At 40.3% G+C, this 15,985-nt stretch overlaps 1 protein-coding gene across 3 annotated transcripts in view; it reads left to right on the top strand.

Moving 5' to 3' along the window:
* Nucleotides 1–15,985, top strand: part of MARK3 (microtubule affinity regulating kinase 3) — a 153,280-nt gene that overhangs the window by 92,827 nt on the left and 44,468 nt on the right. For all 3 annotated transcript variants that reach the window (XM_053697415.1, XM_053697414.1, XM_053697413.1), the window contains exon 11: nucleotides 529–641. In XM_053697415.1, the coding sequence (XP_053553390.1) occupies nucleotides 529–641 (113 nt within the window). The remainder of the gene's footprint in view (nucleotides 1–528; nucleotides 642–15,985) is intronic.

The following is a 15,985-nucleotide window of genomic DNA, read 5'->3' as shown; positions in this document are numbered from 1 at the left end:
TATTAATGTTCATTTTGCATGGAAAAATGGTGTAACAGTAGATAATCTCAGCTAATTTTTCCAGAAATACTTTATAAGAAGATGCAAGACGTACACTAATGCACCAAACTGACACGTGGTCGCGTGCACAAAATATGTTGCTAGTAATGGTGAAGCTGGTCACAGCTGAGATTAACTTATTGCAGTTCATGTCAAACTGCTCGCACACAATGAAGAAATATATGTAAAAGTCCATCCCTATACAGAGCACAGAAAGAATAAATTGTGTACTGCTGCAACTTTAAGTGTTATCACTAATGAATCTGTAGAACCGTAACCATTAATTCAAAAATCTATCATTAAGCTAATTAAGAGTTTTGTAGTGGTAGCAGAGTGAATTTACATTGGGTTTTACAGTTGTTGCAAGAGGCTTTTCTTTTTAAAGACGATGATCTGTGGACTCATCGTTTCTAAAAAAGAAACAAATTTATCAGGTAAGCATAAATTTAAAAAAAAAATAAAAAAAAAAAAAAATCTTTTTTCTTTCAGATATAATGGTAGGAATGGGATATTCAAGGGAAGAGATTCAAGAATCTCTTAGCAAGATGAAATATGATGAGATTACTGCAACATACTTGTTGCTTGGGCGGAAATCTTCAGAGGTAAGTGCTTGAGATTGTAAAGCCTTAGCGAAAAGGCTAGAATAGTGTAGGTTGCATACTTACTAGCAGCTAGTGAGTTAAATTAAAGGGACAGTCAACACCAAAATTATTGTTTAATAAGAACGCCTTTACTGCCCATTCCTTAGCTTTTCACAACCAACATTGTTAAATTAATATACTTTAGAACTTCTACATTTCTGCTTGTTTCTAAGCCTTAACAAAAAGCATGAGATAAGAGGCTGTCTGTAATTAGCTTTTCACAACAGGAGACTGTTAATCCATGTGGGCCATATAGATGACATTGTGCTCTATCCCGTGGAGTTGGCTAAAATGCAAGTCAATAGATAATAAAAATAATAGTCATGTGATCAGGGGGCTGTCAAGAGGCTTAGATAAAAGTTAATCACAGAGCTGTAAAGTATATTTATATAACCAGGCTGGGCAAAACTGGGGAATGGGTATTAAAGGGATTATCTTTTTAAACAATAACCATTTTGCAGTTGACTGTCCCTTGAACTATTTGCTTAACAATTTAATGGAAACAAATTCCTTTAAATGTGTAGATCTACTGACATTTAGTCTGCATACTTAAACTCTGTGCTATTGGTCCTGTCTGCTCGTTCCAGGTAAGCACAAAGTCAGGTCACTTGCCGCTGATGCTGGCGGTACCCTTTTGGGCCTGTTTCTATTACATTGCTTACGGTAATTAGAATAATTGGTGCTGTATTAAAGAAACATACATTGTGATAAGAACACGTTTTAATGAGCATTTGCTTTTTGCACTTTTAACTTTTCGAATGTATTTAAAAAAAAAAAAAAGACGGTACACTGTCCCTTTAAAGTGTTTTCAATGACTTGCTATACCAGCTGCGGAGTATAAAATGCATGGGACATGGCTTCTTTAGGTTTTATTTTTGTAAATGAAATAGCTGGTTTTGTTCTTCCAAACCTCAACCTTTTAAAATGTGTTGTGCTTGCAGAGATAGCAGATATCATTATTTTATCACTTTCTGTACACACACATGCTTCTCTGTATTATCTCTGTCTGTTTACAAAGCCCAGTACTTGGAGAACAGTTGAATATTAATATTGTATTCTCTCCTTTCCCACTGGGAGTTTCTTCTGCTGCCTGTTTGCACAACTTTTTCATAGCCGATGCTTAAGGGGACAGTCGTTTCAAAATTGCATGCTCAATCTGGATCTTGAAAGTTTTGACTAAACTTCCCAATTTTATCAAATTTGCTATGTTTTATTGGTATTCTTTGTTGAAAGCTAAACCTAGGTAGGCTCATGCTAATTTATAAGCCCTTGAAGACCGCCTCATCTCAGTGCATTTGGATAGTTTTTCATAGCTAGTCAGTGCTAGTTCTCGTGTGCAATATAGATAACATTGTGCTCTCATGGAGTTCTATAACAGTGTTGGTTATGCAAAACTGGGGGATGGGTAATAAAGGGATTATCTATCTTTTTGTAAACCATTTAATACACTCCAGCAGGTAAAATGGATAATTGAAAACAAATTAAAGGGGAGAAAAAAAGTAGGGTACACTGTCCCTTTAAGCACAACCTTAACTGTATCTGTGATTGGATGCTACTAGCATGTTCCTCTGGTTGGCTCATAAAACACACTCTGCTCTGGACCAGAAGTGCATGGCTTGTTCAGATCTGACATTAACTGTCTAACCCCATTTGTATGAGAGTGCAACAAGAGTGCTCTTGTATTTTCTCGATTGTAAGTTCCCACAGGAATAGGGCCCTCGATTCCTCCTGTATGTGTTTGCGGAATATGATGGCGCTTGATAAATAAAGTATAATAATAATAATAAAATATTGGGGTATGTTTTCTTATTGCAGCTTTGTATCCCTTTGAATAATTAGAAAATTAGAACGAGACCATTAATCCAAGCTTGATCTTATTCCATTGTCACCTGTGAAATGATTTTGCTTTTTAACCAGGCTGTAGAAAGTCTCAGTAGTTAACAATTTGCTTCCGCTGAAGTCTTGCTAGCCTTGATTCTGTTTGTTTTAAATAAATACTATTCTCTTAGCATTCCAGTGGGTCATGCTAGTGATCCAGTGAGGATGTTTCTGGTTTAGTGTTGCCATGGTCATCAGGATAAGCTTGATCACACTTAGTATTGTTTTGACTGGATATTAAGACATAACTAGACTGCATAGGGAGCAATATGTTTATAGTAACTATTTCTTCTGTTAAGTGTGATCAGTCCACGGGTCATCATTACTTCTGGGATATTACTCCTCCCCAACAGGAAGTGCAAGAGGATTCACCCAGCAGAGCTGCATATAGCTCCTCCCCTCTACGTCACTCCGTCATTCTCTTGCACCCAACGACTAGATAGGATGTGTGAGAGGACTATGGTGATTATACTTAGTTTTATATCTTCAATCAAAAGTTTGTTATTTTAAAATAGCACCGGAGTGTGTTATTACCTCTCTGGCAGAGTTTGAAGAAGAATCTACCAGAGTTTTGCTATGATTTTAGCCGGAGTAGTTAAGATCATATTGCTGTTCTCGGCCATCTGAGGAGTGAGGTAAACTTCAGATCAGGGGACAGCGGGCAGATGAATCTGCATAGAGGTATGTAGCAGTTTTTATTTTCTGACAATGGAATTGATGAGAAAATCCTGCCATACCGATATAATGTCATGTATGTATACTTTACACTTCAGTATTCTGGGGAATGGTACTTCACTAGAATTACACTGTAAGAAATACATAAAGCTGTTTAATAACTAGAGATTATGTTTAACGTTTTTGCTGGAATGTAAAATCGTTTTCATTTGCTGAGGTACTGTGTGAATAAATGTTTGGGCACTATTTTTCCACTTGGCAGTTGCTTAATCTGTTTTTCTGACAGTTTCTGTTCTCCCTCACTGCTGTGTGTGAGGGGGAGGGGCCGTTTTTTGGCGCTTTTTCTATGCATCAAATATTTCAGTCAGCAACTCATTGTATTCCCTGCATGATCCGGTTCATCTCTACAGAGCTCAGGGGTCTTCAAAACTTATTTTGAGGGAGGTAATTTCTCTCAGCAGAGCTGTGAGAATTATAGTTTGACTGAGATAAAAAACGTTTATTCTGTAATTTGTTTCCTGCTTTCAGAATTTGTTATCTTTGCTAATGGGATTAAACCTTTGCTAAAGTTGTGTTGTTTACAAGGATTGAGGCTATAACTGTTTCAATTTATTAATTTTCAACTGTCATAGATCTTCTGTGCTTCTTAAAGGCACAGTACATTTTAATATTATTCTAATTGAATTGTATTTCCAAGTTGCTAGTGTGTTAAACATGTCTGATTCAGAGGATGATACCTGTGTCATTTGTTGCAATGCCAAAGTGGAGCCCAATAGAAATTTATGTACTAACTGTATTGATGCTACTTTAAATAAAAGTCAATCTGTACAAATTGAACAAATTTCACCAAACAACGAGGGGAGAGTTATGCCGACTAACTCGCCTCACGTGTCAGTACCTACATCTCCCGCTCAGAGGGAGGTGCGTGATATTGTAGCGCCGAGTACATCTGGGCGGCCATTACAAATCACATTACAGGATATGGCTACTGTTATGACTGAGGTTTTGGCTAAATTACCAGAACTAAGAGGTAAGCGTGATCACTCTGGGGTGAGAACAGAGTGCGCTGATAATATTAGGGCCATGTCAGACACTGCGTCACAGGTGGCAGAACATGAGGACGGAGAACTTCATTCTGTGGGTGACGGTTCTGATCCAAACAGACTGGATTCAGATATTTCAAATTTTAAATTTAAACTGGAAAACCTCTGTGTATTACTAGGGGAGGTGTTAGCGGCTCTGAATGATTGTAACACAGTTGCAATACCAGAGAAAATGTGTAGGTTGGATAAATATTTTGCGGTACCGACGAGTACTGAGGTTTTTCCTATACCTAAGAGACTTACTGAAATTGTTACTAAGGAGTGGGATAGACCCGGTGTGCCGTTCTCACCCCCTCCGATATTTAGAAAAATGTTTCCAATAGACGCCACCACAAGGGACTTATGGCAAACGGTCCCTAAGGTGGAGGGAGCAGTTTCTACCTTAGCTAAGCGTACCACTATCCCGGTGGAGGATAGCTGTGCTTTTTCAGATCCAATGGATAAAAAGTTAGAGGGTTACCTTAAGAAAATGTTTGTTCAACAAGGTTTTATATTGCAACCCCTTGCATGCATTGCGCCGATCACGGCTGCAGCGGCATTCTGGATTGAGTCTCTGGAAGAGAACATTGGTTCAGCTACTCTGGACGACATTACGGACAGGCTTAGAGTCCTTAAACTAGCTAATTCATTCATTTCGGAGGCCGTAGTACATCTTACTAAACTTACGGCGAAGAATTCAGGATTCGCCATTCAGGCACGCAGGGCGCTGTGGCTAAAATCCTGGTTAGCTGATGTTACTTCTAAGTCTAAATTGCTTAATATACCTTTCAAAGGGCAGACCTTATTCGGGCCCGGGTTGAAAGAGATTATCGCTGACATTACAGGAGGTAAAGGCCATGCCCTGCCTCAGGACAAAGCCAAAGCCAAGACTAGACAGTCTAATTTTCGTTCCTTTCGTAATTTCAAAGCAGGAGCAGTATCAACTTCCTCTGCACCAAAACAGGAAGGAGCTGTTGCTCGCTACAGACAAGGCTGAAAACCTAACCAGTCCTGGAACAAGGGCAAGCAGACTAGGAAACCTGCTGCTGCCCCTAAAACAGCATGAATTGAGGGCCCCCGATCCGGGATCGGATCTAGTGGGGGGCAGACTTTCTCTCTTCGCCCAGGCTTGGGCAAGAGATGTTCAGGATCCCTGGGCGCTAGAGATAATATCTCAGGGATACCTTCTGGACTTCAAATACTCACCTCCAAGAGAGATTTCATCTGTCAAGATTGTCAACAATCCAGACAAAGAAAGAGGCGTTTCTACGCTGCGTACAAGAGCTCTTGTTAATGGGAGTAATCCATCCAGTTCCACGATCGGAACAGGGACAGGGGTTTTACTCAAATCTGTTTGTGGTTCCCAAAAAAGAGGGAACTTTCAGACCAATCCTGGACTTAAAGATCCTAAACAAATTCCTAAGAGTTCCATCGTTCAAGATGGAGACTATTCGGACAATTTTACCTATGATCCAAGAGGGTCAATACATGACCACTGTAGATTTAAAAGATGCTTACCTTCACATACCGATTCACAAAGATCATTATCGGTACCTAAGGTTTGCCTTCCTAGACAGGCATTACCAGTTTGTGGCTCTTCCATTCGGATTGGCTACAGCTCCAAGAATCTTCACAAAGGTTCTGGGTGCTCTTCTGGCGGTACTAAGACCGCGGGGAATCTCGGTAGCTCCATACCTAGACGACATTCTGATACAAGCTTCAAGCTTTCAAACTGCCAAGTCTCATACAGAGTTAGTGCTGGCATTTCTAAGGTCACATGGATGGAAGGTGAACGAAAAGAAAAGTTCACTCGTTCCACTCACAAGAGTTCCCTTCCTGGGGACTCTTATAGATTCTGTAGAAATGAAGATTTACCTGACAGAGGACAGGCTAACAAGACTTCAAAGTGCTTGCCGCACCCTTCATTCCATTCAACACCCGTCAGTGGCTCAATGCATGGAGGTAATCGGCTTAATGGTAGCGGCAATGGACATAGTACCCTTTGCACGCTTACACCTCAGACCACTGCAACTGTGCATGCTAAGTCAGTGGAATGGGGATTACTCAGACTTATCCCCTTCTCTGAATCTGGATCAAGAGACCAGAAATTCTCTTCTATGGTGGCTTTCTCGGCCACATCTGTCCAGGGGGATGCCATTCAGCAGACCAGACTGGACAATTGTAACAACAGACGCCAGCCTTCTAGGTTGGGGTGCCGTCTGGAATTCTCTGAAGGCTCAGGGACAATGGAGTCAGGAGGAGAGTCTCCTGCCAATAAACATTCTGGAATTGAGAGCAGTTCTCAATGCCCTCCTGGCTTGGCCCCAGTTGACAACTCGGGGGTTCATCAGGTTTCAGTCGGACAACATCACGACTGTAGCTTACATCAACCATCAGGGAGGGACAAGAAGCTCCCTAGCTATGATGGAAGTATCAAAGATAATTTGCTGGGCAGAGTCTCACTCTTGCCACCTGTCAGTAATCCACATCCCGGGAGTGGAGAACTGGGAGGCGGATTTCTTAAGTCGTCAGACTTTTCATCCGGGGGAGTGGGAACTTCATCCGGAGGTCTTTGCCCAAATACTTCGACGTTGGGGCAAACCAGAGAGAGATCTCATGGCGTCTCGACAGAACGCCAAGCTTCCTCGTTACGGGTCCAGATCCAGGGATCCAGGAGCAGTCCTGATAGATGCTCTGACAGCACCTTGGGACTTCAGGATGGCTTACGTGTTTCCACCCTTCCCGTTGCTTCCTCGATTGATTGCCAGAATCAAACAAGAGAGAGCATCAGTGATTCTAATAGCACCTGCGTGGCCACGCAGGACTTGGTATGCAGACCTGGTGGACATGTCATCCTGTCCACCTTGGTCTCTACCTCTGAAACAGGACCTTCTGATACAGGGTCCCTTCAAACATCAAAATCTAACTTCTCTGAAGCTGACTGCTTGGAAATTGAACGCTTGATTTTATCAAGACGTGGATTTTCTGAGTCAGTTATTGATACCTTAATACAGGCTGGGAAACCTGTTACCAGAAAGATTTACCATAAGATATGGCGTAAATACCTATATTGGTGTGAATCCAAAGGTTACTCTTGGAGTAAGGTTAGGATTCCTAGGATATTGTCTTTTCTACAAGAAGGTTTAGAAAAGGGTTTATCTGCTAGTTCATTAAAGGGACAGATCTCAGCTCTGTCCATTCTGTTACACAAACGTCTGTCAGAAGTTCCTGAGGTCCAGGCTTTTTGTCAGGCTTTGGCCAGAATTAAGCCTGTGTTTAAAACTGTTGCTCCACCATGGAGTTTAAACCTTGTTCTTAATGTTTTACAGGGCGTTCCGTTTGAACCCCTTCATTCCATTGATATAAAGTTGTTATCTTGGAAAGTTCTATTTTTAATGGCTATTTCCTCGGCTCGAAGAGTCTCTGAATTATCAGCCTTACATTGTGATTCTCCTTATTTGATTTTTCATTCGGATAAGGTAGTCCTGCGTACTAAACCTGGGTTCTTACCTAAGGTAGTTACTAACAGGAATATCAATCAAGAGATTGTTGTTCCTTCTTTATGCCCAAATCCTTCTTCAAAGAAGGAACGTCTACTGCACAACCTGGATGTAGTCCGTGCTCTAAAATGTTACTTACAGGCAACTAAGGAATTTCGACAAACGTCTTCTCTGTTTGTCATTTACTCTGGGCAGAGGAGAGGTCAAAAAGCTTCCGCTACCTCTCTTTCTTTTTGGCTTCGTAGCATAATTCGTTTAGCTTATGAGACTGCTGGACAGCAGCCTCCTGAAAGAATTACAGCTCATTCTACTAGAGCTGTGGCTTCCACTTGGGCCTTCAAGAATGAGGCCTCTGTTGAACAGATTTGCAAGGCTGCAACTTGGTCTTCGCTTCATACTTTTTCCAAATTTTACAAATTTGACACTTTTGCTTCATCGGAGGCTATTTTTGGGAGAAAGGTTCTTCAGGCAGTGGTTCCTTCTGTATAAAGAGCCTGCCTATCCCTCCCGTCATCCGTGTACTTTTGCTTTGGTATTGGTATCCCAGAAGTAATGATGACCCGTGGACTGATCACACTTAACAGAAGAAAACATAATTTATGCTTACCTGATAAATTCCTTTCTTCTGTAGTGTGATCAGTCCACGGCCCGCCCTGTTTTTAAGGCAGGTAAATATTTTTTAATTTATACTCCAGTCACCACTTCACCCTTGGCTTTTCCTTTCTCGTTGGTCCTTGGTCGAATGACTGGGAGTGACGTAGAGGGGAGGAGCTATATGCAGCTCTGCTGGGTGAATCCTCTTGCACTTCCTGTTGGGGAGGAGTAATATCCCAGAAGTAATGATGACCCGTGGACTGATCACACTACAGAAGAAAGGAATTTATCAGGTAAGCATAAATTATGTTTTTATGAGACCATACCGTTGTGTAAATCAGCCAGGGTTATATTCAGGAACATTACAATTTGTCCAGATTTTCTTTTTAACAAGTTTTAAAACTTTGTATTTCTTAAAGGGTTTTTGAAACTCCATAAGGCAGGGAGAGTCCACAACTTCATTCCTTGCTGTTGGGAAATACACCTGGCCACCAGGAGGAGGCAAAAACACCCCAGCTAAAAGCTTAAAGGGGCACTGAACCCAAAATGTTTCTTTCGTGATTCAGATAGAACATGAAATTTTAAGCAACTTTCTAATTTACTTCTATAATCAAATTTTCTTTATTTTCATGGAATCTTTATTTGAAATGCAAGAATGTAAGTTTAGGTGCCGGACCATTTTTATGAACAATCTGGGTTGTCCTTGCTGATTGGTGGATAAATTAATCCACCAATAAAAAAGTGCTGTCCAGAGTTCTTAACCAAGAAAAAAAGCTTAGATGCCTTTTTCAAATAAAGATAGCAAGAGAACTAAGATAAATTGATAATAGGAGTACATTAGAAAGTTGCTTAAAATTGCATGCACTATCTGAATCACAAAAGAATACATTTGGGTTCAGTGTCCCTTTAAATATCCCTCCCACTTCCCTATCCCCCAGTTGTTGTTTGCCTTTCGTCACTATAGCAGGTGGCAGGGAAGTGTCAGAAGATTTGGATAGTCCTGTATGGGTATGTTCCCTTTGAGAAAGGAGTGGAGTTTTTTTTTTTTTAAATATATTTTTTTATTGAGGTTTCCACAATATACATAAATTATATGAGCAACAGCTCAACATTGCATTATACAGTTAGGTTATGAAACAAGATGGAGAGATAACCCTCTAAGAGCAAACAATATAGATCAACAATATATGCAACATAGGCAGCATATTGGCTCGCATCTACATGAGGAATCTATGTTCAATCTATGCTGCAGGATGAACTTAACTTAATAGGTAATACTCTACAAACAAAATTACATAGAAAGACTATGGACAATGTGTTACCCAATGTTGAGCTGTATTAACAATAACCTCATTTTTAATATATAATAGATTATGGTAGCTAAGGCTCAGGTAAAATAAAAATTGTCTGGTATAATGGAGAAGGCTTACATATTAGCAGATTAGTAGGAACCTATCTTGTGATTTCTAAGGAATAATAGTTAATATACAGTTTCCTCATATTAAGTTTATTGCGTATAGATAGTGAGCTTAGCTAGTTAGCAAGAAAGTGGGTGGGGGATGCAGCGGGCAAGAGCCGCTTAAAATAAGGTAAGGGGGAGGGTGGGGGCGGAGCTAGATGAAATGTTACACTCATGGGCATGTTTAGGTCTCTGGGTTTTTTTTTGTTTTTTTTTTTAGTTACGCTATAAGTAAGATTCTTTCACAATAGAAGCACTAAGGGAGCATGGTATATACAGATTTAACAATAAATAGTTTGTACCTATGTAAGATGCAATGGAGTCTGACACCGTAGGATAGGCTAAGTAGCATGTACAACTTACATTTACCTTTGCGATTTCTTTAGGAATATACTCACACCGTTAAGATGTAATAGTAAATAGAGGGAGCTAAGTTATCCTAAAACTGTACCTACAGCCCTGCCCCGGCCGCTGGCAGAGCACAGGTATTAAAAGTAGAAAATAGGGCTCCTTCAAACATATATACCGTACATAGTTATGACCACGGGAGTCTAGGTATCCATACATATATAATCATGAGGCCTCTTGACAACTAATACAACTGGCAGCTGAGTATTAAATGTGCTAAATAATTTGTAAAGCTATATGTGATTGAGATAAGTGCAAGACTAGTTAATAAGTACTATCAACTACTATTTCAGTAAGTGGACTAACCGTAATATTTGGGTGGGCATTAGAACTGATCCAGTTAGAGTAAATATATATACCCACACATATATGCACATATTAACATATATGCACATATTAACATATACACACACGCACATATGTAAGGTAATAATCATTACTTGGTCTGCTTTCTCTGAAACATATATAGGTATACATCTAAGCCTGTCACAGATATAAAAATAAAACTTGGGAACATATAGATATCATCATAGGTACATGAAAACAACGTAGAAAAGGAGAAACATGAGGAGACTATTTAGTAGTGGTTCCATGAGAGAGTACAATATGACCAGAAATTTAACTTATTAATGTAGATGAGAGATGTGAGGATGTGTCACTAGTCTGTATTTCTGGCGTGAGTTGGTATAGACAGGGTACGTCAGACAGACAGATATACTCTAGTGCTATATAATAATCTCATGTGGGATCCAAAACAGGCTATTGTAATAGGGCTAAGGTTTCACAGTCATCTAATATAGCCTTTACCCCCAGTAAGAAAAGATAATACTCTAGAGGGCTAAAACAGTATGTGTAACTGAACAGTGGTACTATTATATTACATATTATAAAGTGCTAGCAGAGACCAACCATACACGAGTAGACAGCATAATACACTATAACATGAACCCATCAGTGCAGAGTGATTAATAAACTGAAATAACCACTTATATTAATGCGTGAACACAGAGAATTAAACTAACCAGTTAACAATTTCACAACAACAGAACTCAAATATCCTCTGTCCATGGAGAAAGCAGAGCCATAACATTAGCCTATGCCAACCGTCGGTGATTGAGACATGGAGGTAGCGAGGATCTTTATGGATAGCAGTGATTGTCAGGCTGTCTGTGTGGGTAGTGTCGGCTCTTAATGGAGAGAAGCTCTCAGAGATTGTTATTGATATAAAGGTAGGTTGTGAAAGAAGTTCGTCGGTACTAGGGTAACTAAGTACACTTTTCGTAAGGGGCAAACACTCACTGTCCAGGGACCCAACAGTTACAGCTGATAGATTATCTGAGGTTGAACCTGCAGGATCTATGTTGCCCGGTTGTTGCAGAATGGTGGTAGAAGCCGTACAGAATCCGACCTGGTCAACTGAGTGAAGGGGAGTGGTTTTCTCGGCATATCCAACTTGTGAGAGTAGATCTGCAAAGGTCTCCTGTATCGACCTTGTTAAGCTCTGAAAGTGAGTGTCCAGAAGCTGAATAACATGCGACTCCCATTGATCCATAAAAGCCATGACTGTGTAATAGTGGTTCTCGGTATCTACGACTGTAGATGTAAAGCAGCCACAGGATACAAAGTAAATTCTTGCCACTGATCAGACTTAGGTTAATTTTTACTTTGTCACATTACTGTAGTGTTATGAAGCAGGCTGTTTCATTTGTTATGGTGACCGCAGTGAGCGGCTGTAAAAATGGCGGTTCAGTGAGCCGTGTCCCAGCACCTCCCTTCTCTGTAACTAGCAATAGCGAGTTGAGACAGATTTACCCTGTTGTTTATTGAATTCAGGTGTAGTTTTATTGCACAGGCTTGTGTCCTCCTCTGCTCCTTGTCATCTGTCTGTTAGTCTCCTCTGCTCATCGCAACAGGCGTCTGCTAAGATGGCGAATCTGCCACGCTGTAAGTTGCTTTTAGGATCTAAATATCTCACACAGTTCTCTTTTATCAGGTTATGTGTACATAACTTTGCTGCCAGTAGATTAGGGGAGGTCTTCTCTAGGTTTTTAGTCAGTTTATCTCATTGTTGAGCTTTCATAATAACTTTCCCTGCCTTGTATGGACGGAGCTCAGTGACTAAGCCTCCATTACTGTGCTCCTCCAGGCTCCGCCCCCCAGGACTGGCGTTTTAAGTAATCATGTCAACCTCTGTGAGAGCATTGATAAATTAGTCTGGAGATGCAGGGATTTTTTTTTTTTCTGCGAATCCATACAGACTGTCGCTAACAGCTCCTGAGCAATCAGTGTTGAAGAGTTTCACTGCTTGCTGCTACACACTCAAGTCCATGTTAGAAGCGCTGCGGCAAGACTGTCACACTTGAGAGGCTGTGCTTGTTCCAGAGCATGGATCCTGGAGGGTAAGACCATTTTTTATATATACATTTTAAAACGCTATACAGAGTCAGGGCCGTCTTTAATATTGACTGGACCCTGGGCAAACATTTTCTTGCCCCCCCCGCATGCAATTTCGCTCTCCACCACAACATCCCAAAAAACAACTAAATCAATTTGTTATAATTTTTTGTAAAAAAAAATTGTTAGCCCAGCAGTGGCACTGTTGGGCTAATCATTTAAAAAGAAATGAAATAAATTGCAATATGTGAAACTGGACCTAAGCAGTACTAATAAGAAAATAAATCTATAAATTCCTCCACTGTGGATTAATTTAATATGCTTTTGAATGTGATTTTGGTGTGAGGTTAGCTGGTTAAAGAGATGTAGGCAGTCAACAGGAGCAAAGCAATGTAAAGACTGAGGAGGAAGCATGGAGGTGCCGACAAATAAGTTTACTGACTAGAAACAGCAGAACTACTATGGGGAGCTGTAAAATCTGAGACAGAGAAAAAAAAACTATAAAAATAAACCTTACCTTAATGTGTGAAGTATCAGCATGACACTATACATCAGTCACAGCAGCACATGTCACTTATTTGCTAGGAACAAGTTCCCTCTCACCCTGCACTAGACAATGCTGCATGGGGGAAGGGCGTTTGTGCACTCACTTATTCTTCCCACTGACACCTTTCTACAAAGCACTGTTTCTCTAACAAACTTCAGTTAGTTGATCTTAGGGCCACAGCAGAAAGAGCAGGGCTAAGGGGACCAGCAGACTGGATGCTGTCTGCCCAAGGCTGCATGAATACAGTGTGAGACGAGTCACACAGCCTCAAGACTGAAGAGCAGTGTGTGCAGCTGCACAGATGCTCAAATCCTCAAGTGCCTGCCGCTCCAGCTTTCTGCTGCATGCGCCTACAGTCAGCCCTACCCAGAAGCAATCCCCACCACCAGAGCAGTTACCTGGTAGCAGTGGTAACCCCAGCAGGACCTTTTCTGATGCAGTGGTATTGGCTGGATGCCGAGTTAGGGCTTAGCATTCAGTGCTGCACAGTGCACATCTAAAACACATGGCACTAGCTTGGCATGTCAAATGACACCGGCATGGCCTGACAGTTTCTCACAAATATATTTAAGCAGAAAACGTTTGACTGTGACAGTATTAGGACTGTGTCTCCCCCCATGTCACATGACAGCAGTCTGGCATGGACCAAAACAAAAAAAAAATTTAAAATCTTTTTAGGACTCGGACCCCTCAACAAAGACTGGGCCCTGGGCAGCTGCCCCTTTTGCCCTGTGTTAGACAGCCCTGTGCATGGTCACAGTGTAGCTCCTTTATACCTCAATAGGATCAAGGGTTAATATCTTCTTCAGGGAGATTATTTGAACAGTGAGGATTTATATCTGCTTAAAGGGACAGTCTAGGCCAAAATAAACTTTCATGATTCAGATAGAGCATGTCATTTTAAACAATTTTCCAATTTACTTTTATCACCAATTTTGCTTTGTTCTCTTAGTATTCTTAGTTGAAAGCTTAATCTAGAAGGTTCATATGCTAATTTCTTAGACCTTGAAGGCCACCTCTTTTCAGAATGCATTTGAACAGTTTTTCACCACTAGAGGGTGTTAGTTCACGTATTTCATATAGATAACACTGTGCATGTGAAGTTATCTGGGAGCAGGCACTGATTGGCTAAACTGCAAGTCTGTCAAAATAACTGAAATAAAGGGACAGTTTGCAGAGGCTTAGATACAAGATAATCACAGAGGTTAAAAGTATATTATTATAACTGTTGGTTATGCCAAACTGGGGAATGGTTAATAAAGGGATTATCTATCTTTTAAAACAATAACAATTCTGGTGTAGACTGTCCCTTTAATGTGAGTTTTTCTTTCATGTAAGAGTCCATAAGCTTGTGACGTATGGGATATACATTCCTACCAGGAGGGGGCAAAGTTTCCCAAACCTCAAAATGCCCTAGAAATATACCTCCCACCACACACACTTCAGTTTTTACAAAGTTTGCCTCCCTGTTGAGGTGGTAAAGCAAGATGTGCTCTATTTTCTTCTGTGAAAGGCGCTTCTAAGCATTTTGTAGCATAATTCCTCTGAGTACAGTGTTTGTCAGAGGGATGTGATGGGAGTATTGCCTGTTGAAGTCGTTTCACCCATGGGAAATCCTTTCAAAGGCTCTCTGTAATCGGTCGTAGGGATTCATTCCTTGCCTCCCTTTTCAGATCGCCATTATACTCCTATACCATTACCTCTGCTGATATTTTTCAGTACTGGTTTTGCTGTCTGCTAAATGTGGATGGGTGTCTTCCGGTAAGTATGTATCATTTTTTAAAGACACTGAAGTGCCTACAACAAGTTTCTGAGTGTTCCCTCTTTCAAGATGGAGACACTACGGTCAATCCTTTCTCTGGTTCTGGAAGGACAGTTTATGACCACAATAAATAAATACAGAATAACTGTCATATAAAGTCAGCGATAAGGTTAATGGCAGTGCCACTCTATGCTTTGGAACAAAATGAGGGAATTTTTAAAGTCCCAGGGCCTAGAAAGGATGTTCTCTCCGCTTTTAGCTTGGTGTATTTGCTTTGCAAAAAAACAATGGCACATCCGTGAGGGGATGCCATGACTGCGTTATCATGAACTAGCAGACATGTACACGTGGACGCTTGCATAGTTAGGCCATGGGGGCATTCTATACCTATTAGAAAAGCTTTGCCTTTCTCTAAGGGCAGATTTGATTTAAATCACTAATATCTATTTTAAATCGTGGTTTTCATTTTTAAAATTTTTCAGGTTATTTTTTCCACTTATCAGTCAATTAGTGATTTGGTTATATATAATTAGATATGCATATATAGATTATTGGAATGAATTAAATTAATTGGAGGGGGAACTATCTCCAGTTTAATTATTTAATCATTCATATTTCACCTGTACTATATTAAAAGGAGAAAAATGATCACATGAATAATTGAAATAGTTTTATTTCACTAAGAAAATTATTTTTCATTTTTAATGCTTGCCCCTCCCTCCTCACACTTAGGTCATTGTGCAGATCTATTTCACTCCAAACAATCTTCTATTCAATGAGCTTCTTTAAAGGGACAGTCTACAATAGAATTTTGGTTTTAAAAGATAGATAATCCCTTTATTACCCAGTTTTGCATAACTAACATGGTTTCTACCTCTGTGATTACCCTGTATCCAAGTATCTTCTGACAGCCCGCTGATCACATGACTGACTATTATCTATTGACTTGCATTTAGTATTGTTGTGCTAACTCTTAAATTACTTCCGGGCGTGAACACACTGTTAT

The sequence above is a fragment of the Bombina bombina genome, chromosome 1, assembly GCF_027579735.1.
Source record: "Bombina bombina isolate aBomBom1 chromosome 1, aBomBom1.pri, whole genome shotgun sequence".
Classification (NCBI taxonomy): domain Eukaryota; kingdom Metazoa; phylum Chordata; class Amphibia; order Anura; family Bombinatoridae; genus Bombina; species Bombina bombina.
Note: the sequence above shows the minus strand (reverse complement) of the source record. Positions and strands in the feature narration are given on the sequence as shown.